Here is a 25,451-nt window from a genome sequence, read left to right as displayed (position 1 = left end):
GATCCTTCAGGTATTTCCCAGTATTTACACCAGCCAGCTGCAATTTACACAAGCACGCTGCAATGGTCAGCCAGAATCTACATATTAATTGTAAGACTGCACGGGACACTTGTTGGAATGGCAGTCAACTCAGCTGGCTATGAGAAGCAATAAAGATCTAAATCAAGAACTACCATATTTCCGTGTCTGTATTTACAGGCATGTGCAGTACCACAGAAGCACTTAATTATTTTGTTATACAGTAACTTAATTTTCTGCACCTATGTACTTTCTGTTCTTCCCATGCTACACTGCACTTCTCAGACTCCACTCCTCCATACATTATTAACGATAGCTTAAGTTTGCCTTAATCTATGGACTCCGAGAAACAATTAACCATCAATTTCCGGATTTCACAATTACTATTTAACTTCCTTATGTTCAAACAGAAGGTCTAATAAAAAGTGATCGTGTTTAAGTTAAGTTTCCTAGAACTAAGCCATGTTTTACCTATTTGGGGGGTTTGATTTTTGGGTTTTGTTTTGGGTTTTTTTTGTGAAATTAATTTTAAGGAAGGATGTGAAATTCTGCTAAGTGTACAGCAACAGTTGTAAGCATTCAGCATTCCCTGCCCCCACAATGTACCTCCTACACCGAAATTAGAAAACCATTAAAAACTGGTCAGGAACACTGACATGGGCTATGTCCCAGATGAAGGAACAAGACCTTCAATCCCTAGGAAAGCCCCTATTCCGTTAAGCAGGCCACTCACCCACTTTTTGTATGTTGTCTTCCCACCTACCACCTACTCCAGGAAGAACTGAGGTCTGGGGGAGGAAAAGGGAGGTTGTACTTTGCACTACATAAAGTAGCAAAGTCTCAAGTAAGTTCACAGCTAAACATTAACTTTATATTTTCTATTACTTGTAAAGTTTGACTGTTATCTGCCAGTATTTAACAACTGCAGCCATACTATGAAATATAGTATGTGCCTCGAATACTGTGTTCAATTTTGGGCCCCTCACTACACGACAGACATGGAGGTGCTGGAGCGTGTCCAAAGAAGAACAACAGAGCTGGTAAAGAGTCTAGAGCACAAGTCTTACGAGAAGCAGCTGAGGGAACTGGGGTTATTTAGTCTGGAGAGGAGGAGGCTGAGGGGAGATCTTATCACTGTCCTCAACTATCTGGAAGGAGGTGGGTCTCTTCTCCCAAGTAACAAGCAATAGGACAAGAGGAAATGGCTTCAAGTTGCACCAGGGGAGGTTTACATTGGATATTAGGAAAAATCTCTTCACTGAAAGGGTTGTGAAGCACTAGAACAGGCTGCCCAGGGAAGTGGTTGAGTCACCATCCCTGGAGGTATTTAAAAGACACGTAGACATGGTGCTTAGGGACATGGTTTACTGGTGGAGTCTAGGTTAGGTTAACGGTTGGATTTGATGATCTTAAAGGTCTTTTCCAACCTAAACAACTCTATGATTTTATGAGAAAATGAACATATTTTGTCAGGAGCAGCAAATCATAAAATACAATGCCTAAATCTCAGCTGTCCATGACAAGATCCGATGAGTTACCAGTTACATTACAAAGTTATGCGGATGCCTGCTGCCCCCTGCACTGCTGATACTGCAGGCTTTTTTTTTTAGCTCTTAAGGCCACCCTCCACTGCAAGCTATTCCAGCAAGTTAACCCTTTTTGTCCAGGAACTGCATCAGGACAGTAAGCCTAGGTAACCGATAGCCAAGCATATTAATGCTGTATAATAGCTGCTCTATTTACTGCCAAACTACATTTTCAGTATTTGTCGCACTGCCACTCAGCCCTGTGCTGTAAGGGACTAGTTTTACTGGCTACTTATGGAAGTAACAGAAGACACACAGGCAAGTTTTTCTTTAAGAGATCCTCTAAACGTTATTACTTACATTAGGAGTTAACAATGGGATCCAACTGTAAAGTAAGCTTTTAGCAGTCCAATTCCTTTATAGGCAAATCTTGCCTCAGACTTTACTTGGGCATTTTAATCTTAATAGAAAAAGACTTCCAACCACTTCTACTTTTCTTCCAGGGTTAACAACTATAGTATAGTAGCTCCTGCCTACCCATGCACAAAATGAGGCTCATTTAGACTGAAAGGGACTTCTGGAGGTTATCCAATCCAATCCCCAACTGAAAGCAGGGCCAACTTTGAAGTCAGATCAGGTTGCTCAGGGTCATACCATAGTCAGGTTCTGAGTATTTTCAAGGACAGTGATTCCACAACCTGTTTCACTGCTTCATTCTGTGTGGGAAAACATACTGCTTAACACGTTATCAGAATTTCCCTTGTTGTAGCTTGTGTCTGTTGCCTGTTATCCTTTCCCTGTGCATATTTAAGGAGAGCTTGTCTTCATTTTCTCTCTCACCTCCTATTAAACAGTCATAGCCAGCAATTAGGATCCCCCGCTTCAGACTTTTCTTTTCGGAAAGCTGAACAAACTCACTTCTCAGCCCCTCTTCATACATCACGTGCTGCTGACTCCTTATCTTAGTGGCCTTCCACAGACACCTTCAGCATCTGCCCTACACTTGGGAGCACAAAACTGGGCACAGTACCCCCGATGCAGTCTCACAAGCTCCAAATACTAGAGAATAATTGCTTCCTTCAACTGGCTGATCATGCCTGGTATGCTCTTCACCTTTTACACCACAAAGGTACATACTGACCCACAAGGATCCCTAGGTTCTTTCCTGTAAAGCTGCTCTTAACCAGTTAGGACCACATTTATGCTGCTGCATGGGGTCATTCCGCCCAACAAAGACTTGGTATTTGCTTTTGTTGAATTTCACGAGGTTTCTGCCTCTGCTATTTCTCCAGCCCGCAGACATCCCACTCAATTAGCCCTAGTCTCCAGCACATCAATTGCCCCTCACAATCTGGTAACATCCACAAACTTGCTGAAAGTGCATTACTGACCTGGAAGAGGGTTGACATGCAGACAAACTGCCCCTGCACTGACCCTTAAAGGTATGCCACCAGTAACAAGCCTGCAGGTAGACTTTGTACAGCTGATCAGAACCTTCTGCGTCCAGCAGTAGACAATTTTACACCCATTCAATAATCCACTTACCTACACTATATCTCACCAATTTGGCTACAAGGACATTTTAGGAAACCTTGTTAAAAGCCTCTCAAGGTTAATAACACTCACTGTTCTTCCTTTGTCCATAGTCTTGTCCTATGTACTTACAGCGATCAATTCAGGACCTCTTTTCAGAGCAGTCTCAAATTGTGGAGACACCACAACTCCTTTTCCTCACTTACTTCAGTTTTCACCTTATTTGCAGCCACATCCATTTATCACACCTAAGCCATGCCTCTTGAGTCTTGGAAAACACAGCTGTAGAGTAGCTCTCAAAATACATCACCAAAGGAACTTTCACTAACAGTTCCGTGGAGTCCCATAGTGCTCACCTCCTTCTGTAAGGCAAAACACCCTCAGTAGAACCTTTAAAAGAAGACTCTCAGCAGAATCTTTAAAAGATCTTACATGAAGCTTACATAAAACTCTCTCTTGACAACAGATTACGTTCTGATTTGTCAGAAGGTAACATAAGTTATTAAATGTTCATGTGAAAACACTGATGCATCAGCTGTGATAATTAATCTAGTTATAGTCAAAACCCTTCCTATTTTACAGCCATTGAACTTAACAGTTGTCTTATACATATAGAATCATAGAATGGTTTGGGTTGGAAGGGACCTCAAAGATCATCTAGTTCCAACCCCCTGCCATATAAGCTACACACAGAGGCTTGAACTATCTCTGATACCTCAAACTGTTGAAACACAGCTATGCAGAACTTAGTATACTTCTTCCTATACAGGATATCCTGGATAAATGGGTATATTGCACTTGCCAGTTACCAGAGGACGACTATTTTATGCTACCTCAGCTACCAACAACACATCGAAACTTTCAACAGGATGCTTTTAAATCTCCTAAGTGATTAATGGTATGGTCACAACCATCAAATTCCCATGGTCGATTTCTTTAGATCTATAGTGCCTCTTTAAATGTTAAAGTACCTTAATTAAGTCACAACAACATTACTTCTGTTTCAAGGCAGTTTACCTTCTGAAGTCAAAAGTGCATCGAAGTGTTTAAAGCATAGAAGTAGCATCACTGGTGAAGGGCAGACCAGTGGGTTTTTATAATGCAAATACTACCAATGTTTACAAATATGTTCAAAAATGGAATTAAGCTTAACAGCTCTTGATCTTTGCTTCTCCAACCTCTAGTAATAATCTTTAGCAGAGTTGACTAAGTATATTTTTATTGTGGCAAGGGCCAACGGGTGATGTAGGAGAAATTTAAGAAGGAATTTGGGAAAAGAAATTGCCCCAAGTCAGAAGTTTTGTCCCCTCAGTTACTCTGCTATTATGAAGAAGTTCCTTGCATTTGATGTAATTTAACTTATGCTTGACTACACTTACTATTATTCTAACAGATTATGTACACTGAAAAGAAATTAAGTAAAGCTAGTTATCCAACTTGAACATAATCTCGACTGTTCCATGTTCTATCTCCAGCATCCCTTCATCCAATAGGCTGTTCTTAAGTATGCTTGTCCCAGCAATAATTAGTTTTCAGCTTAACCAATGCAGCATGGGTGGTATTGCAAGTAAAAAAAAAAAGCAACAGAAGTGGGCAAAGAATGCCCACGCAAAACAGGATTAAGAAAAATTTAAGTCAAACACTAATTTGTAATCTAACTCAAGGGCTAGTAAAAATAACAGATCCAAAAGTAATTAATTTCATCAAGCTAGCTCAGTTTGTTTCTTCCACACATCTGTACACACATCAACTGTGGAGACCTGTTTGACTAGCCTTTACTCACCTTTTAAGCAAGCATGTTTTTTTGGCAGGAGATTGCCATTTCAATGACTTCAAATTCTGCATGCACCACTGCATTACAGCGATAGCATTAGCACCTTCTAAGTATTTAAAACAACAGTCACTTAAGGAAAACATTCTGTTCTGTTCAAGCTAATCCCAGGAAGATACTAAGGACAAGTTTAAAAACTATCATGTTATACCAGCCTTGACTAATGGAAAAGGAGAAAACAATGATCCCCTGTAGACACACAAAGGTATCTTAAATGCCAGATAATGACAATCTGATATGAGAGAGGGGGCAGGAGGGGAAATCAGCAAGAGCCATCTACTGCTGCAGGTAATCCTAGTACACCAGTCAACTCAAGACAACCTACACTTGACTAGCCTTATGTTAAGAATGCGAAAACATGCTATTTTAAGGTATTAAAAAAATTGAAATTGCTTTTACCTCTGTACACTACTTGAAAAACAACTGAGAAGCAGCAAAAATATTGAACAGAAGAATGCTGTAGTGATTAAAGAGGATAGTCTGGAAGATTGTTACCTTTTACTACCTGAGCTAATAGTGACCTTGATAACATGCTGATGTTAACCTTTACCTGCTCAGTTCCCCATACTTGGGAAAACACAGGTAAAAGGATAGAAGACAGAGACTGAAGTTTCAAGACTTCTGAAGTTTTTCATTCTTGCTGCTCATTTTATTCTCTTGGTAACTCAGGGACAGAAAGACGAATTTTTGAGTTCACATTTGAAACAGTCCCAAGTCTAAAAGTTAATTACCTGAAAAGAATGAGAAGAATAACTCTTGAAACATTTATCTATTGCATAATAAAAAAAAAAAGTTTGTTTGGTGTTTTTACAAGGCATAGTTGTTGTGCTATGCCTTGAAGCTCTTCACCATGAACCTGTGTACTAAACTGTACAGTAAGCAACCACTGGCCTAGCTTTTCCAGAACCAAGGTAAATATAGGCCATTAGCCCCCTCAGGAGTCTTACTCATATGTACCTACACCTCATTTTAACCCACTATTTTACACCTTCACTGCCTTTTCACATCCAGGGGAGTAAGACAAGCTCTCACCTAACAGCTTTTTCATCTCTCCTCACTTTATAGACAGAAACACAATAATCACTTTCCTTGACATTGTCTTTACTGCACATTTCACTGTTTAATTGCTTCTCATCTGTTTCCTTGTATTTTATCCACATTCAGCTATTCCCATCTTTTCTTTCTTAGCTGTTCTTGGGACTTCTTCCCGTACTTACACGATACTCTTTTCGAGGCAATCCATCTGCTTTCTAATAGAGAATAGTGTTAATGACCCCTTTACATCTAACAAGAAAGCTTGATCAATGTATTTCATGCCTAATCCAATAATTCATCATCTTCTCCATCCTCTCAATAAAAATACATCACTGCATTTCAAATAGTTATGATCTCTGAGGCACTGAATGCAACTGTCCTTCAAATAAGTACTTTCCAAAAATCTTGGTTTAGATAGGCTAACCCTATCAAAAAAAACTGTACAAAACCCCACATAGAACCATAGAATGGTTTGAAGGTACTTTTAGGTTAGAAGGTACCTTTAAAGATCATATACTCCTCCTCTTCAAACAACAACAACAAAAGCTAACAACACATGGCATACCAAAATAATAATTAAATAATTGCTCTTATAGCAATATATAGCTATTCTTCACATAACTAAGAAAATCTGGCCATTCAGTTAGTATCCAATTATCAGGTCCCTAAGAAAATTCCTCACAGGAACTTCTGCATGAGTATCTATATACCAGTCAGTATAGCAGTCATCAGGATAAAAAAAAAAGTTCAAATAATCCTGATTCAATACAACACACTCATTTGAAGTTGGAAACAAGAAGTCCAAGTACAAACACAAACAGCACTACAGCAAAGTAATTTGTCATCACACAGCTCATCTTTAAGAGGCAACGTACCAGGACTCCAGAGCAAGCAGGCAATACAAGCAATCTCAGCGCTCTCACTCCTTTGCACACTTATCTAACCAGGCTGTAGCCATACGTTCCGATAAAGAACTCTGTTCGGACAAAGTTGCATTCAGCCACAGGGCAAGCAGATCAAGCTACCTCCACAGCAACAACCTGGTGTAACACAGGATGGAAAGTAATACCCTTCAAGTTTATTGCTCTCCAACAGATAACCGAATCAATACCAAAAAAGGACAACAGTTACTAACAGCACTGCAGGTAGTTGGCACTTAAAAAAATTACCTTCTACCAGTTTGTATACCAGGTTTTGTATTTCTCTTACCCTACTTTCATTCACTACTGATTTTGCTTCTAAAAATTGAGATTTAGACTTTTGATTCTAGAGCTTCTAACTCAATTTTTCTTTGAGTTCCACTCATTAGCCCCACTTCTTACTGAAGCAACACACTCCCAATTCCTTTCCCCTTTTCACAGCAGATGCATTTACATCTGTGATTTTGCATACCTTAAAAGCTCTACTACCAGCACCTGAAGGGTAATCAGCTGGTACGGATGCTCCGTAAAGGCAACATATTTTTGCTTCTCCTGCTACTGAACAGTCCTTTGTTTTCCAGTATCATCCTGGGAGCAATGCTACATAAAGGGGGTGGTGAAGAGAACAACCTAGATTTGACCATATTTCTAAACAGGATACTTGACTCTGTAATCTTAAAAGAAATAAATCCTGCTAGAGCCTTCTTTTGTTCAATATCAAACAATCTTCATATTCCAGGACATAAGATTAAGTTATTTAAGGAGGCAAGAGAGAAACACATTGTTTAAATCAAGAAACTGTTCAACCTTTATGTTGCACAAGTGGCTAAACAACCATCACAACTCTTCTATAATACTCAAAGTGTTCAGATCGTAACAACTCAAATAATATTACACTTCACTTCCATATATATGGGAGTTATTGCACACCAGAAGCCAAAATGTTAGTTGGCATCCTCGCTTTTTATTCATCCTAAAAATTTATGATTACGGTAAGCTGCTTTCACCCTGTCCATGAAAGTTTTATAACCACTTCTTTCAGAGCAACTCCAACCTGTACTATTTCCATGGAATTCTACAGATAAATTGAAACTGTCTTGTCTAAAATTTAAATAGCAGTCAAGAATTATAAGTTAGTGTCTACATTTTGTTATTTTGTATTTATTTTACATTGAGCTCCACAGTTTAACAGTGATCTTGAACACAACAGACCTACAACAATGAAACAGAGATAAAAACTGTTCCAAAACAGCACACCGCATATTATATTGAGTTATCCTGAAGTATGGGCTTGACAAACTTCGGGCTTCTTTTTTTTGCTAATTATCGAACAACCCAGGTTTAAATCTCTCTCTATTTGAAATTACTCTGTTATTTCTACCAGTGCAGTCGCTCTGTTTCTTCACACAGCAGTTTCATATGCTGCCCTACCTACTACATAATTCACCAACATTTCATTCTCTCCAACTTTTCAAATACCTTCTATAGTATTCCTACTCCTTCTCTTACTATTGTCGTATTGGCTCACCTAATGCCTTTTTAAAAGTGCATTTCTCTCCATATCATTTTAAAAAAATAAATGCATATTCAGACATTAATTTCTAAACTATCATCATAGCCTTTTACAAACAATGAGGAAAAAATACATTCTGTTGTCTTTTTGAACACTCTACCACAATTTCCCATTCCCCAGTAGTAACCTGGGTCACTTGACCTCATATTTTTGTCATGACTTCACCTGAAAATCATAAAAAAAGTTTCTAGTCAAATAGACTGTTCTGGTCAAGTTACCTAGGAATTTCCTTTTTTTTTATTTGCAACTCCATTTTTGTATATAGAACACTGTATACTTGTATTTATCCACATCTTTATAATCTAACCCTTACAGCTCCACTGGAGTCTGGAGTTCTATACTCCAGGCTGCTTTAAGGGGAAAAAAAAAAAATCAATGGGAATTTAAAAACATATGCCCCACAAACACTTCCTTTTCTAGCCTTACTGAGAAGCTTAACATAACCAACAATTCAAACTGAAAAAGAATTTTATTTCCTCAACAAAATCCCTGAAAAATGCATCTTGTACATTTTTCCTTTCTATTCACCTTACTTTACAATTTTGCTTAGTTTTTAATCCATGCTTACATTCCAAAAAACTTTGGAAAAAACTTACCACTGTGTGCAAACTAACGAGGCACTGAAATTACAAGGAATTCATTACTTAGTAGCATACAGGTCCTCATATACAGCATAGCTTAAAAATATTTGCCACAATATATGCTAAGTTATTTTATAGATTAAAAGTTATGATAATGTTTCTTACAGATGCCATACATCTCCCCTAGTTCAAAGCTACACTAAATTTGATCATATAAGTTTAGTACATACTTCATTGCATCACACACTGTTCAACTGAGAAGTGGAAGAATTACCTGTACATGTAAGCCGAACCTGATAGTCTCGCTTTCCTAAAAAGAGCACTATTTATTAAATAGGTCTATTTTTATTCAAAAATCCGAAAGTTACTGTTATTTCAGATTCCATATATATTTTCTCTTTTCCTTCCCCCTTCAGCTTTCTGGTTTGAGTATTGGGGTTTTTTTGGTAATATTTCTCTGAGGAATTATAGATCAAATAAATCATCATTTCCAGCTGTCATTTCCAGTCAAAATGATTGCATAAAAGCTGATTTGATTTTATACTGAAGTTTTTCTACTAGGGTTCTTTTTTGTGGTGCTGTTTTCAATTCTTCCTTTTGCTAGCGTTATCAGAATTGACCAACCAGTAGGAAGTATGGTGACCAAAAGTAATCAGCAGCTTCAGGTTCCACCAACTTCTAACCATGCTCAAAATGTATTTATGAGCACTCTTAAAAGCTACAATCATTACATTATTTTTCCTTCACATTCACCTGTGACAGTTACAGAGATAAGGAAAACAATTATGGGAAATTTCAGGGTCAAAAAAAGTAATCTAAAACCTAAGATGTTGACAAAAAAACATCTTTCCCTGCTTCTTACCTCACAGTCCAAAAGTCACTAGCAGTTTCTTAAGTTTCCTCTTTTATCCACAGATTACACTTCAGAACTTTGTGCTTGAAAAAGAACATTATTTCAACACAATATTCCCACTTTTGGCAGATGTTCTGAAGCGTTATCAGTCAAGTTCACATACGCCAAAAGGAATCTGGGAAGACTGACATCTGAATTACACTCATCAAGACTAAAATAGTAAGCCACCGCATGACATGGCACACAGATGCTCTTAAGTTCATTGTTACTATTATTTTCACATTTACATGTAAAAATAGCTTGGCAAGGCTATGTCAAGTCTGCAACTTCACCTTTTTAATCGCAAAAGAGCAGAAATCACCCCAAACAAAGGGCGGGGAAAAAACTGCTAGTGCCAAAAGTTTGCAAGCCCTGTGAAAACTAAGTCTTCAAGCCTTAAGGTTTTGAAATGTGGTGCCTTCCACATTTAGTTGATTTACCACCAATAAAGCCAAATACTGTCTAATAAGTGTTTGTCATCAACTAAGATCTCTAAAGTTTTATGTGTGGGAAATTAAACTGTTGGATGTATTTTAAAGAGGAAGAGAACAAGAGGTCTTTAACACTTTTTAAAACATTCAGCCAAGTAGCTCTAAAGAACATGCAAGAAGGCAATAGATCTTGTTTCGGTTATTTCAAGAGCAACTTAGTTTAATAGCTGATGATCTATTAAAAAAAATAAGTATGTCGTCAATTTAGACACTTAATCCTGTAGCCAGGACATACTCTATACAACACAGAAAAATTTCTGCATAACCAATTCAATTTTTAGACTCCTTCACTAACATATAGTTAATCTTCTCTAAAGAAGCATCCCAGTAATCTCTGGCTCAGGACAGGAGACAGTCACCTACTCCCACAGAACTCTTGTGCTGTAACAAGTATTGCCGTTGTTATTCATCTTTGCTAGGACCAAATCTGTCCTCTCAACAAAATTTATGTGAGCACACCAGCTCTCAGTAAATAGAAACAGTGACAGGCTCACCATCAGAGCAAGGAATGACGGTGAACTACTTTTCCTCTTCTGAAATAAACCCTATGTTTAGACCCTCCCTTCTGCCTTTGTTTACGGACAGCTAGAATTTAACAGAGTTCTCTTTCAGCAAATGCATGTTTATGCTTAAATTAGTAATAATCATCTTTTCTTAGAGCTACATCATTGCCAGAGGGGGGAGACTATTACATGCAAGAGCACAATCTTACAGCAGTAGAGCCTCAACTCCCTCCCTGAAAAATCATTTCTCAGATACTACACAACTGCTTTATGGTGGCACGGCTTGCAAGTTCCTCACAGTATTTTTATCACATGAGCCTCCAGAGACTATCTCCGCTAACTTGTTCTTCCTTCCTTCAAGAGGGAAAGGACACGGTGTATCCTATAATAAAATATCCTTGCCAACTACTCATTACTGCATTGGGAATACAACAGCAGGATGATGGTTTTCGATGTGCTTTTGCTCAAGTCCACTTTTTTTTCCTCATCTTCCACTGCTGTGAAAATGACACTACGCACACTACATTGTACGCAGAGGAAAAAAAAAAAAAAATCCTGTTCTGATTTAGTTTCCAACTGCTACGTCGCTTGCTTGTTTTCCACAGCAAAAAGCGGGAGAGGGGGTTGATGGTACTGGTATTTTCCTACGAGCGGTCACGTCAAGCCGCACGGGGCCCCGCACCGCAGTGCCCCGCTAGCAGCCGCCCGAGACGAGGGTGATGCAGAGTACACGCATCCATTCCCACAAGAAGAGATAAGCGATCTAAAACCATAAGCCTACAGTAACTAGCACCGATTTCACCCTAATTAAGAGGAAACGAGGATGGAAGCCAACAGCAGCAGAAGCGAAGAGCGTACTCTTCCTCGCCCGAAGTACTCCCGGAGAACACGAAGACCCACCCTTCTGTCCTTCCCACTGGCTAGAGCCCTGAATTTCCGCAAACAAGCGAAAGCCCGCCGTTCAGGACGGGAATTACGGACGATAACCTGCCGCCCGCCGGGGGAAAGCCCCAGCCCGGCCACCGGACCAGCGACGGATTAACTTCCCCCGCTGCCCCGCCCCGGGCTGCGGCCGCCCCAGCCGGGCGCCGCGGTGCCGACCGCCGCAGAAACTTCGCGGAGGCGCACGGCGAAGCGGCTCCCGCCCGCGGCCCCCCGCGCTCGCGCGAGTAACGGTTCCCGCCGCGGCAAGTGAACCCAACGGCCAGCACCACGGCCCGGCCCGCCGCGGCCTCCCGGGACGCCCGGCACCCTCTCCTACCGGCGAGGCCGGCGGCGGCGCTAGCGGGGGGTTTCTCGGGGAGAAGGCGGGGGAAAGCGCCTGGGGGTCTCCCCGGCGCGGTGAAGGCTCCGGCTCCGACCCTCTCCTCGCCCACCTCCTCCCCGGTCGCTGCCGGGGGAACCTTCCGCGATCCCGGCCACGTCCCGCCCGCCTTCCCCGTCCGCAGGGCGGCCGCAGGCAACCGCCACCCCGCCCCGCCGGGCGCGCACACAAAGTTTCCCCCAACTCGGCCGAATCCCCCGGCGCTGCCGCGGCTCGGGTTTCTCTCCTCCTCCACCCGCCCCCTCGCCCTGCCCCAGCCGCCAACGGGAAAAAGTTTCACTTACTGCAGCAGAAGCGAGAGAAAACCAGCCCCAGCAGCCCCAGCCCCGGCCCGGCAGGCACCGCCGAGCGGAGCCGCCGCCGCCGCTGCTGCTGCTGCCGCCTCCGCCGCTGCCACCACCACCACCACCGGGGGGAGGCACCGCCGCCGGCCGCTGGAAAAAGTTCCCGGCGGGCGGGAGGAGCCGGCGAAGGGGGGAAACCAGCGGCAGCCTCCGCAGCGGCTTCAGCCCCTGCCATGCTCCGGGCTCGGCTCCCAGTCGCCGCCGCTACGACGCTCGGTCGCTCGCTCCCGCTCCCCGACCAGCCACCGCCTCCCCGCACCGGGTGCGTGTGTCACTGAGCAGGGAGGCGCTGCGCGCCGCTCCCCGCCCTCCTCAGAGCGGGCCACACCACCCCGCCGCGGGGAGGGGGGGAGAGAGAGGCGTGTGCCGTGCGCGTCTACCTCGACCTCCAACCACCCACCCCCCCTTTTCCACCCGCCCCGGGGCAAGTCGCCTCGTCCCCCGCCTCTCCCGGCCCGCTCTGTGGACTCGCAGACGCGCCCGCGCACCGGGGGGGTTCCCCTTGGCAAGGCGGGCGGCGCGGGCAGCTGGTGGGAGGGGGTGCCACGGTGTCCTCCCCCGGGGGGCTGTTGGTACGTCCCGCCCCGCCCCCTCCCCCCGCCCCGCCCGCCACCGCCCCGAGCGTGGTCGGGGGCGCCGCGCTCCCCGGCGGCCCGGCCTGACTCACCGCCCGCCCCCCGCGCCCGCCCGCTGCCCCTCGCGTCTCCCGCCTTCCCCGGCAGCCTCCCCGGCCTCCTCCAGCTCTCCCGGCCCGCTTCGCCCCTGCGGGGAAGGGAGGCTCCGCCACGCGTCCTCCCAGCCGCTGTCCGGCGCACGGCGGCCGCGGGCCCCGCTGAGGCAAGGGGGAGCCGGCGGGAGAGGGGAGCCGCGCGGCCTGGGGTCTGGTCAGCAGCGCATGCCCCGGGCGGGGTTCCCCGGGTTACGGCAGGAGCTCGCCGCAGCCCGCTCCGCCAGGCGCCGGGCGCGGTCACGGGCGTTCCCGTTCGGCCGGCCGCCGGGGGGGTCGGTCAGGGCCGCTCCCGGGCTTCCCCGGGGGCGCGGGGGGCCGGCCGGCGCGGCTCCCTCCTCGGCGGGACGGGCCGTTTCCTCCTCCACGGGGGCTGGCCCGCTGCGGGGCCGGGAGGCAGCGGACCCTGCGCTGGGCCGTTGGGCCGCTGGCAGCGGGCGCTCCGCTTTGGCCCCTTGGTTTTACCAACGGCAAACTTTCCCGCCCTTGTCCCCTCATCGCTTACTCTGCCGTTGGCAAACCCCTCGTGGGAGGCGTGGAATGAGCTACCCGGTCACCGCCCAGGTGCCGGGCAGGGGCACCCGTTTCCACAGCCCCTCCCAACGTGGCTTGTGCAGGCATCTCGGCAGCCTGAGGGGAGCATCGAGCGGGCGGGTACAAAAAGGTGCGGACCCCATCCTAAGCCCGCAAGAGATGACTGTATCGGAAGGCAGACTCTGGCAGAGCTAAGGGGTCTGAAACCATGTGGGAGCAGTGTGAGCCCTGCGCAGAAATCGCCGAGGAATACCAAATATGGCCCTGTGCAGCCCTCGCAGAGGGGCCTGCGGGGGTCTGGGGGGCAGCAGGGAGGGTTTCAGTCATGCTAACGCCTGCAGGGATTCTTGGCTGTGGCACAGCACATAGCTTGGCTCTGGGTAAGGCTGCCATCCATGAGGGCAGAGCTGCTCCGCCGGGAGCGGTGATGCCCCAGCCGCAGGTGGAGACCGATGCTGTAAGTAAGGTGGCAGGGCAAGGTGGCCGCTCTTGAGGTGAAGAGGGGATTCATGCCTTTGCCCAAGGTCCCAGGAGTCCAGCTAAGGGCTGTCTCGGAATTAGAGCAGGCTGTAACCAGGTCACAAAATTAAAGGTGACTTTTCTACGAAATACAGTTTCTTTGTTGCATCTCAGCACTGATCTGAACGTCAGTGTTGTGGGCACAATGTCAGTGGATGTATCCCCAAGTCAGATTTTCGATAGCAAAATACAGAAGCTTGAAAGAATTGGGTTGAGAGCCTTGCTTCTTTACAATCTAGGTGTGCTTTTTCATTTCAGATGCACTATCCTTGCAAAACTTCAAGGAAAATATTGAATAGCTATATATACCATACCAGCTGCTGAGACATCTGCTGGGAGCACGTTCCATATAAGCCCCACATTTTCCACAATACAGGGTAATATTTGATAATTTCCTTCAATGGTGGGCATGAACAGCAGTTTGTCTCAAAGCTACGCATGGCTAAGTTTATCAGATGCTCACAATAGTGTGTTCATCCGGTCTTCAGCTACACTGAATATTTGCCAATTAACTGGCCTCATTAATTTGTAACTGAAACAAAACAGAATTCAGGCGAAGAGTTACTAGAGGCAAACTACTAGCCGTGATGGACATTCGACGTTCATCATCATTTTGCTATGCAAACCAACATAACTGAGAGGACTCTCAAAGTTTTGTGAAATCAAAGTAATTCTGTAAGTCTAATCCTCAGCTAGTACAAAACTGTTCTCATGTCAATTTGCTCTGGGATTGGGACTCAGGATTGCTCAGGTGGTACAGAGGATGTTGTCCAAAAGTGCGTAAACAGATTTGTATGTTTAAAGGAAAAAAAGAGGTTTTCCCACTCTGCTGATACTTTTGAAGCCTGGTCCTTTACTCTGTTGTTGGACTCTTTGCCGTTTTGATTCCGTGGAAACCAATATATTCCACCATGCCAATAAACCTGGGTAAATATAATACTGAATTAATCATTAGAGCCCAATTTTTGTTTATGCTGAGAGCCTTTTTACACGGGAAAATTGATGAGCATAATTGTAGCAGAATAATTTATACGGGTATGGCTTTGCTGATGTAACATTCCAGGTAGATGTTTTAATTGGGTGTAATTATTCCATGTCCCTGTATAGACGAGTCCTATTTAGATAAATCCCCTTTCATAGTTAACAGTCGAAGCAAATTACATCTCATAATTACATTTACTCCAAGTTTAAGGCACTCTTAGGATGGGCAGGAAATATAATGGGGCCATAGTGTAATTGAGAATACAACCCTTAAAATCCTATTTGTGACAACTATAATCAAATTGTCATCTGCTATAATATTTTCATTTCTTCTCATTCCAAAACAACAAAAGGCATTAAGTCTGTTTAAAATAAAATGTTTTGAAGGTCTAGCACCAAAATATGTACATCGATTCATGCAGGCTAAGAAAGCAAATGCAGTTTGTCATATTTAAACAAAACTGTGCCCAGTCTGTAGGTAACATCTTCCAGTGCCAGATTCAGCACTGTTGTAATCAGGCATCCTGGGGACTTTGTGATACAAAAGGAAATTTGACTTCATGATATCAAGGCTAAATTTGGCTCCCCAATGCTTAGAACACTCCTGAAGGCATGATGCTCCAAACAATTAATCTTGTATAATATTGAATAAATCCGTATAGGACACACTGGCTCAGTTCTTGTAAATCCTTTGTTACTGGCATATTTTTTCCATAAAAAGATGGTTTTCCACAGTTGGCAGCAGTCCTGTTCAAAGGCATCTTTGAGCTACAGAAATACAAAAGACTGTACTTTATTTCCAATCCCTATTTCCCTCTCTTTCTGGCCGTTGTCCACCTACCTGCCCTTCCCCCCCATGAAAAAAAAGCCCTTACCCTTAATTTAGACCGGGGTGTTTGGCAAGCATTTACTTCTCTGTTCTTAACCCTTTTGGTCATTTGAAAACAAAGTCCCGAAGCAGTGTGAAATTAACTTATATGCATAACATTTGAAGTGACGGCACAAATTCCTGCTGGAATGAAGGGCTATTCACTTCAGTGGGAATCGGCAAATAGATTTGTAGCAGAACAATGTGCTTTTCTGAAAACTCTCGCTTCCATTCGAGCGGATGGGACGGGGCCTCCCTGGTGATGCTTGCGCACCACCACCCGTTATGACCTTTTAAAATAAAACCACACCAAACCAACCCCAAACAAAACCTGCCTTTTTTCCACGCGCTTCCAGCTGGATGAGATATTTAGCCTGTTATTACACAGAGTTTCTGCGATTTGATAACAGGTGGTTGTGTTTCTGCATCGTTCCTCCAGCCGAAGTCAGAATAGTTGTGTCTCTGGCCGTGCCTCAGCAAAGCCCCAGCCAGAGTCACTATTTTCTGTGCTGCATGGAAAAGGTGCCTGTCCAATTCCTTGTCTAAAAAGCCATGGAAAAGCACCTTTGTAGGCTGTGCGGCAGGCATGATTGACAGCAGTTTCAGCAGGACCAAAGAACGTGGGCTGCATATGTATGTGCGTGCATGTATCTCCTGACCCAGCGGTGGACTCGGTGCTCTGATCGTCCATGATCTTGTTTGGGACGGGCTCAGACAGCTCTCCACAATGCACAGAGTTTGGCTTATCGCTGGTAAATTATGTTTTTAATAGTGCTGGATACACTAGGAATTTTTGGGGGAAAGATGCTCTATAACCATGACTGTTGTTAAGAAATGAATAAGATTAAGAACATGTTGTAAAGTTGGATTATTCTCATGTTTCCCAGCTCTTTGCATACAGTAAAATGCAAAATGATCTGGGTTGTCATCTCATAGAAAAATCTATCATAATATTTTGATTTAAGTCATAAGCAAGCTTAGCCAAGAATAACATACATACAGTCACATGGTATATGATATTTTTAAAATCCATTTGCCCGGTACTTTGCTTATTAAAGATGACATACTTAAATCTTGTTTCAATAAAAGACTATCCCTTTAAGGACAAATCTGAATGACCGACTCCCTTTCCATTACAAAGTACAATTGGAAAACTATGGTTCTCTTGCACACAGAGTGGCCCTGCTCTCACATGTTTGTGCAAGAACCTTTATGTGTCTCAGAATAAGTCCCAAAGCTCATGCTTTTTTCACGAAATAGTAATGGTTACTGACAACAATCACCCCCAACATTATGTTTCATACCCATGGTACATATCATCCAGTCTACAATACAACTGAGATTCCTGTTGTCTCAGCCAAGAGGTTTAAGACTCCCAGCCAACTGAGTAAATTCCTTATGCATTTCTGACAGACAGAAAATAATAGGCGAGGAAATGGTACGGTTTTCAGTTAGATCTCTCTGGTTGCCACTTACCTCGCTGAGAAAGAGGACAGAAAACTTAAGGATCCCTCTCGGAAGAATATTTGCGAGTCCGACAATGCTTCCTCTGTTTTCTTTCTGCTCTCCTTCCTCTTACTGTAGTCTCTTGCTCTCCTTCTGTATGCCTGTTTTCTTGACCTTGACTTTAGGTATACTTATATAGAATTGTGATATTATATACTAATAAATACAAGCCACCCTTCATTCGTATGTATCTGTATGGACAAATGCACGGTTTGTGTATTTTGTTCTAAAACTACCAACATTTCTTTCTAGGCACAAACATTAGATACTTAAGATGAGCAAAAAGAGAGCAAAGGAAGGCGAGAGAGAGAAGAGTGAAGGGAATGGCTGGAAAAGAGAGGAAGAAGAGAGAACGAGCGAGCGAGGGCTGTTACCATGACGTTTCAGAAGCAGCAGCGAAGTGGTGCAGTTAGGAAGAGAGGAAGAAACCCGGAGGACCGTACCCTGATCTATAGCTGGGGAGTAGCTGATGTAGCGGAGGGAGGATGCCAAGTCTGGCTTTTCGTGTCACTCTCCCTGGGGATGCTCCCTAGGCGTACCCATTACTCAGAAGCCGAGGGTGTTGCCAGTCTGCTTGGGTGCCAGTTGGGCATCTGTATCCTGCCATCCCACTTCCCTGCCCTTGGCAGTGGTCTCTCCAGTGGCTAAAAAGACTCCCCCAGGCACACCTCCACGGTCTGGCTGATTTCCCTGCACAAGAGAGAGCCGCTGACCTGCTGCTTCATCCAGCCCCTGCGTGGCATAGTGGTGGAGGAGGGATAGTTACCCGAGATAGTCCCGGTTCAGCTCTGTAAGAGGATTCTTGCTGTCCCACGAGATGTTTCTCTTGTGACTAAAGAAAACCAAAATGAATCTGCTTTTCTACAGGGTCAAAAAGAAGAAAGATGATTTCCTGAAAAAAAAATTTATATCCCAATGAGGTCACAATTTTATAGTGCATACCTACATTTCACAATGATATTTTCATTGTCCCGATTCACTGACGTGATCCCAGCCCCAGCAGGAGATTAGTTCTTGATTCAAGGAAGAAGGAGTTTTAACATTCATTTTAATGGGAACTTTATTCAATTTTAGTATCAGCACTGTTACACCAGCTTCACTTAATTATGGGAGAAGAAGCAGGTTTAGAATTCCCTGGAGGAACTTGCGGGTTTTTTATCTCGGACTTACTCTCTTCATCTTCTCAGCTGCTCTTCCCTTAGTCTTTTCATTTTCCTTGAGAGTGCTCATTCTTATCCTTAGAAATGAGCGCATCTCAGCGAGATTTCAACTACTATAAATGGTGTCATCTTATTACTTTCCTTTTCTTCTTTTCCACTGTCTTTTCCTCTGTGGATTGTTAAATGCAGCAGGTATTCCACAGTATGAGAAGTGGAGTACACGAACCCAAAGGTTGTACCTGCCTGTGTCCTAGGAATACAGCTTGGATATGGAATTTATGAAAGGTATCATCAAGGTAAAATCACAAGGTAACAAGCTGTATTCCTGCTGCTTACATCCATGTTTTGTACTTGAAACCATACTAACTTCTGCAAATTCAAAAACCAGCATAAGATTGAAACATGCTATGGTTCACTAAGGAAAAATCACTATATTATACCTGTAGGTTTCTGCTGTATAAAACCTGTGTACATTGCAGTTTCTATTATGCCGGTTTTGAATGTCTATAAAAATTAGCGTTGGCCTGAAACTTAATGACGGTTTTAGTCTCTGAATGATTTTTGAGCACATTTTAAGTCCCTTCCAGATCAAGTCTTTTAAAACTTTTAAAACTAAAAGAAATGCATATTAATTTTAGACAGCTATTTTTATGCTTTTACATATATAATTGAATTCGGAATTTGCCCTTCTGCTTTCAACCTGAAAAGAGTAGACCAGAACGCACCTACACGCTTTTGATCCTTTGAAAAAAAATTTGTCAATTAAAGGAACCTTATTAAACCTTAAAAACGAGTCTCTGTGCACAGAGTGCTTCATTTCTATACAGCTTTTTAATAGATGCTCTTAGAAGCACACAGAAAACCTCTAAAGCTCTGCTCTAACCTGAGCGTTCCTTGGTCTGTCCCAAGGTGTGTCTTTACATGAAGAGAAGTACACTGGTGCACAGGGAAAGCGTTACTGAGGTTGAAGTCTTCGTCTGCATAAATATCTTGCACCACCTCAACTATTCCCATATACAAGAGAAAGCTGCGTTTATAAAGAAATGAATACCCTTACTCCTGTAAGGAAGAAGAGCTCCTTTATCGATAATAACTACCCCTAAATTGCAATTATGTAACTGTTTTACCTAGCAAATCACCTCATGATCAAAATTGTTATATAACAAGGAAAAAATCGGTGTAGATTAAGGGCACATGAATAGTGGATTTTTTTTCTTTGGACGTCCAGCCAAAATATAGGAAAAATGTAATTTCAGTTGTGCCAAAAAAAAAATTGCTCAATTTTTTGGCTTTTATAAACATTTCTGACCCCTTCAAATTAGGTCAGTTTCTAAACAAAAGCATCATTTAAATGTGAAGTATCAATGTTTCATTTTGGAAATATTTACTGTTTCATTGTTTCAATCCTCCAGAATGAGACATTCTGCCATTTGCTGGAAACTGTCCCAAATTCACAAATGTTTTCAGATTCTGCAAAAATGAGGTTTGGAGTAATATTATTTGGGGGGGGGGGCGGGGGGGGGAAGGGGGGAGCAAGGGTACACCTACACTTTATTTAAGAGTTCACAAGGCCTGAGAACTTTTTGCCCTTAATTTATAGTAATCCACTCAGAAAGGATTAAGTAATCCAACAGAGGCCACCCTGCAAAAGAAATACAAAAGTCTTCTTTTCAGCTTAGATGAAATAAATCAGTTTAAAGGAATATTTTATATGAGGTGTACGACACTGAAACACCTGACGTTCTTCTAATGTCATCCTTTAGCAGACACAATCAAGGAAGAATACAGGTTTAACTGGTAACACACACACGTGTAACTTTAAGTGTGAGAGCAACCCAATTAAAAGAAAGAAAACTTGCTCTAAGTTGCATGTACGTGTAAATACCTTGAGAAACAAAGGCTGTAAAACATATTTCTCCTGCCCACAAACTCCCACCTGCTAATACCTCGTAAAATAAGTTGCATCCTCAATACCATCCTTCAACAGCAAGTTCCGAGGCCTAATTATATATTTAATTATTTATTTTTTGTCAGCTCATTTACATCCAAGTACATTCAACAGCATGTCATCTGGGATCAATTCTTCAACAGTGATTTTATTATAGTTTCTATATAATGTTACTTTGGTATATCCACCCTGTTCCCACCCCTGAGCATATGGTGTCTCTTTTTTTAATACATCTGAATTACAGAAAAGTACCAGCATTAAAATCTCCTGGCTTTTGACTGTTGCCAATCCTAGAGTTGTTTGCAAATGTTTTTGATATCAACTTCATTTCTGTACCACAAGTGCTTTGTTAACATCTGCCCTGCAGCAGATGATAATTTTTATTTACTGATTTATTCATGTATCTATATTTTGGTGTGAAAACATAGTCGTAACTCTTGGGCTTTAATCTGCGGAAGGAGTAGAGCAGAATGAAACGCAGTCAGTCACGCTTTGCACTTGAAAGGAACAACGCCATTATTTCTTTGTTTTCTGCAGTAATCCTAGGTATAATAGGTAGAATGGCAAAAATAAATTGAGGTCTTTGTTGCAACTCTCCCTCCCTCAGCCAAAGAGCCATGCTTTCTCTCACGTACGTCGTCTATCAAATGTTGTTTAAGGATCTTTTTGCACCAGCTGCTATCCTGTTTCACTTTTTGCTTCAGCTAAGCCCTCTAAACAATTTGATGAGCATGAAGAACGATGCCAACCTGACAAATCCTGTTTTTCGGATTTTTCTCCCGGAGTTACCCGGTCGTGAAGCACCACGATGGTGGCTCTATTCACTTTTGGGGCAGTGAGAGCCGTCAGCCCAATTATCTCATGGTTCTGTAGGGCTAGAAGCAAGTTTGTGGAACTACATGATTTTGCTGTTAGTCTCTTCATTTGTTACCTGTTTATAGTTATATGAACAAAAAAATTTGTTAATATTTACAATTTGGTTGTGTAAATGAATTCGCGGGTTCAGGAAGGGCAGCATCCAGTTCATGAGCTGCATTTTCAGAGAAGACTCCACATTCCCACTATAGACTTCTGCAGTTAGCCTTGAGTGGGCTGGATATTTAACTTAATTGTTTCAAGCTGAAATGGCCATTTGATGTTAGTTTTAGAGCTGCTTTAATTTTATCAGTTATGTTCTTCCTCTGCTTGCAATCAATTGAATGAAACTCACAATAAATAAAATAGGAAATACAGAGAAGTAACAGATAGTCCCGATCATCCTTAACCCCTGCCACCCCCAAGTCCGACTCTTTTGAGCATTTCAGAAACTGATAGTTTTCCATGAGCTGAATAATGGTGCAATGCTTTAGATAATAATGGTGCTTACTAGCACAGGATTTAAATAAACTGCATAAATAGTTGTGGTTATATGAGTAGCATAGTGATTCTAACAGATCTTGTTGGGTGTTCAAGAATAAATGCCAACATAAAAATTAGCCCCCAAAACCATGTAGAATTTCAATGAGAAAGCAAGCACATTTTCACCAGGACAGAAAATATTCACACTTCAGTAGCACAAAATGTATAACCAATTGTAATCAAATTTTCCATGGGTCCTTGGCTGAGACTGATCTAAAATACTCAGTCCAAACCCTGACAGCCATTTTTAGCTGCATCGTTTGTTGGTTGTATCACTTCAGTTTCCCATGAGAAGCCTTCATCAAGGTCATAAGCTCTCAGAAAGACAGATGAACAAAAAAGCTTCTCCAAAATCGGAATTACTTGTATTCTTATTGATAATATTTTTAATAATCTTAGAAATGAGGAAGGAAACTGACTTATGTGAGACAATAATAAACAATTTCACTTGTAAGGATATGAACCCTGTGTAAGAACTGGGGTGTTGGCATTCTGGCAGGTTGTATGAGAAGAAAAGGTGATTTTGGTGCTGTCTCCGCCTGTTCGGTTGATAGGCAGAAGACATTGCACTCTCTCTCGTATGTGTGGAAAATAGTATAAATTATGTACTGCGCAACTCCTGTCCAGGAGGAAAAATGCTATAGTCCTTAATTTCGGTGTATTATGAGCGGAATTTTATGCCATTAAATATTCATATGTCCCTGACCAGTAATACATAAGTATGTCTTTTAAGAGTTAAGGGCACAGAGGTAGAAGACAGACAGTAATTTATGGTTTTCTGGTTATGTTACTAGAGGAACATTTCTCGTGTTCTAAGCAAAATAGAATTATGGTTGCAACCCAGTCATCATTCTAATATGTAGCATTTCTCTACCTATGTATGGATATATTTATCTGAATAGGTATATTAGATACAACTTGTCTTGTGGGTGCCTGATCCTGCAAAGACTTATGCATACGCTTTATTGTATATGGCTGGTGTGACCAAAACAATGTCACCGACACATGTAGAGTTCAGTCTGTGTGTTAACCTTAGCAATATAGAAGCTCTGATCTGACTTGATTATAGTGAGTTGGGAAATTTCACCAAAACTATTTTTTTAATCGGAAAATGTAGGTGAATTTAAATCAGACTTTCTCAAAAGACAGTATACACCCTTTTCAAAAAGGCTAGAATTCCTGGGCGAGTGAGAATCTCCAAGATGAAAATTTAGCTGAAACATGTAAAACCCTTTTATTGAATTATGTTTACTACATTAGACATCTTCAGTAGACAGAGAAGACTGCATGAGCACCGATAAAGAAAGAAGTCACTAAAGTACTGATGTGGGGATATGCTATTTAAGACCCAAATGCAGAATCTACCTCAGGCAAGAGAGGAACCTCAACCTGGGAGATGAAGGAACGTTTTACGTGAGGTGCTAGAAGGCTTGCTTTTAGATATAGCTATAGACCCCTCGCAACTGTTAAGTGTAGACAGCTTGGAAAATGCCTACTGGATTACTTTCATGAAGCAGAAATACTGTTTCTTATTCAGCTGTTATGACTGTGTCTATTGTTCCTGCTCCATTTTACAGTGAATATTTTACATACTTTATTGTTATAACAGCAGGGATAGGTAATTGTTTTTTCAATTACTGGAAAAGTCGCTGAAAGTATGGTTCTAAAGTAACCGAAATTGTTCACACCGATGAGTATAATTTGGCAAATAATTACGACTGAAAAAATATGGAAGCAGTATAAAAAGACCTGAAATGTTTCATTTCAGAAACACCAACTGCTTATTTTGACATTTTTTTAATGAATCACTTTGGCTTTTCCTTTCAAACAACATTTTTCATTGGCGAGTGGTCTATATTTTTTAAAGACGAAATAATTAGAGGTACCTAATCTGAGAACAAAATGCAACATTTCAATGAAAAATACACAGAAAAAGTCCATTTCGATTTCAATGTAGTAGAAGATTTTTTCCCCTTATTTTTTATTGTAATTATTTAACTAAAAAGATTCATAATTTGCTTTGCTGTATTAGTAATGACTGTAGGTGGCAATAACCCAGTGTATGCATATCAATTTAGATTCAGTTGCATTTTGGAAGGAAAAAAAAAAACATAACTGTGTGACAATGCAATTAATACAGTTTTTCAATATTCACAGGTAACACAGTGTGTGAATGCATGACTAGCCTAACTAGGTCCTGAGCACTGAAGTATATTAGAGCAAGAAATGAGCCCAGGACTCTGAAGAGGCCTGGCTTAATTCACTCCATCCTTTGAAAGATGTACAGGGTATGGTGAGGCAGCTTTGCAGGGAAAAACTGTCATGTTAAGGACCTCATCAAGAGCCCACAGAGTTCATTGAAAGACTGGCTTAAGGCCATCCTGTATAGATATATATAAGGGAAGGCGTGGGCTTGCTTTATTTCATCAAACCTTGGAGATCTGCTGAAGAAGCAGAACGGGACAGCTACAGGAGCAGAAAGCTTGTTGCACTCAGAAGTGGATATCTGGAAGACGTGTTTGAAACACACCAGAGCCCCACTTCAGAGCTTTGGCATGGAAGTGCGACACGCATATCTCATAAATTGGGCAAAGAAGAGTTAAGATGCATGGCGCGATTCCAGGGCGTACAAGTGTTAACTATTAAAGAAGCTGTGCTGATGCAAAAGAAAAAAAGGATTTGGACCATGTTCTTTCACTTTTTTTTTTTCTGAACTGATGTAAAGCTGATCCAGTGAAACCCCACCAAGCATGTGTTGGCTCCTCGTTGCAGCACAGAAATCCTCAGTACAAAATTCTCCCCATGAAATGATGGGGTTCAGGCTTTTGTACAGAAGACCTCTGTTCCACCAGTCAGTTAAGAGCCACCACACTGCAAAGTTTAAACTTTTTCTCCTCTATTACAGCAAAAATATGATGATTTTGTAACTGCTTATGCAAGCACCTCTGTAAGTTGAAATGGCTCTATATCCCCTTGGGTCATCACTAGTGAATTAAAGTTTGCATGTGCCAACTTTTTCACATTTGTGTGAAAGAAAAAGAGAGAGGAAAACTGAGGGGATTAGTCTTAATACCTTAGAGCTAAATAAATATTTACTAAATTTGATTCTGCCATCATTTCATGGCCAAGTGAAGTACAAGGTGACTGCAGGACTGCTGAAAATATACAAACAACATTAATCGCTGTTTTTTTCCCCATTTTGAAATGTATCATAGAATCCAATTTCGTGGCATGCTTTG

At 42.3% G+C, this 25,451-nt stretch overlaps 1 protein-coding gene across 2 annotated transcripts in view; it reads right to left on the bottom strand.

Annotated features, from left to right (window-relative positions):
- NECTIN3 (nectin cell adhesion molecule 3) overlaps positions 1-12,820 on the bottom strand; it is a 73,019-nt gene extending 60,199 nt beyond the window's left edge. Inside the window, exon 1 of one of the 2 annotated variants that reach the window (XM_075168982.1) lies at positions 12,512-12,820. In XM_075168982.1, coding sequence (XP_075025083.1) covers positions 12,512-12,746 — 235 coding nt within the window. In that variant the 5' untranslated portion in view covers positions 12,747-12,820. The remainder of the gene's footprint in view (positions 1-12,511) is intronic. The other variant, XM_075168990.1, reaches the window with a different exon arrangement.
- Between the last annotated feature and the right edge of the window lie 12,631 nt (positions 12,821-25,451).

The sequence above is a fragment of the Calonectris borealis genome, chromosome 1, assembly GCF_964195595.1.
Source record: "Calonectris borealis chromosome 1, bCalBor7.hap1.2, whole genome shotgun sequence".
NCBI lineage: Eukaryota > Metazoa > Chordata > Aves > Procellariiformes > Procellariidae > Calonectris > Calonectris borealis.
Note: the sequence above shows the minus strand (reverse complement) of the source record. Positions and strands in the feature narration are given on the sequence as shown.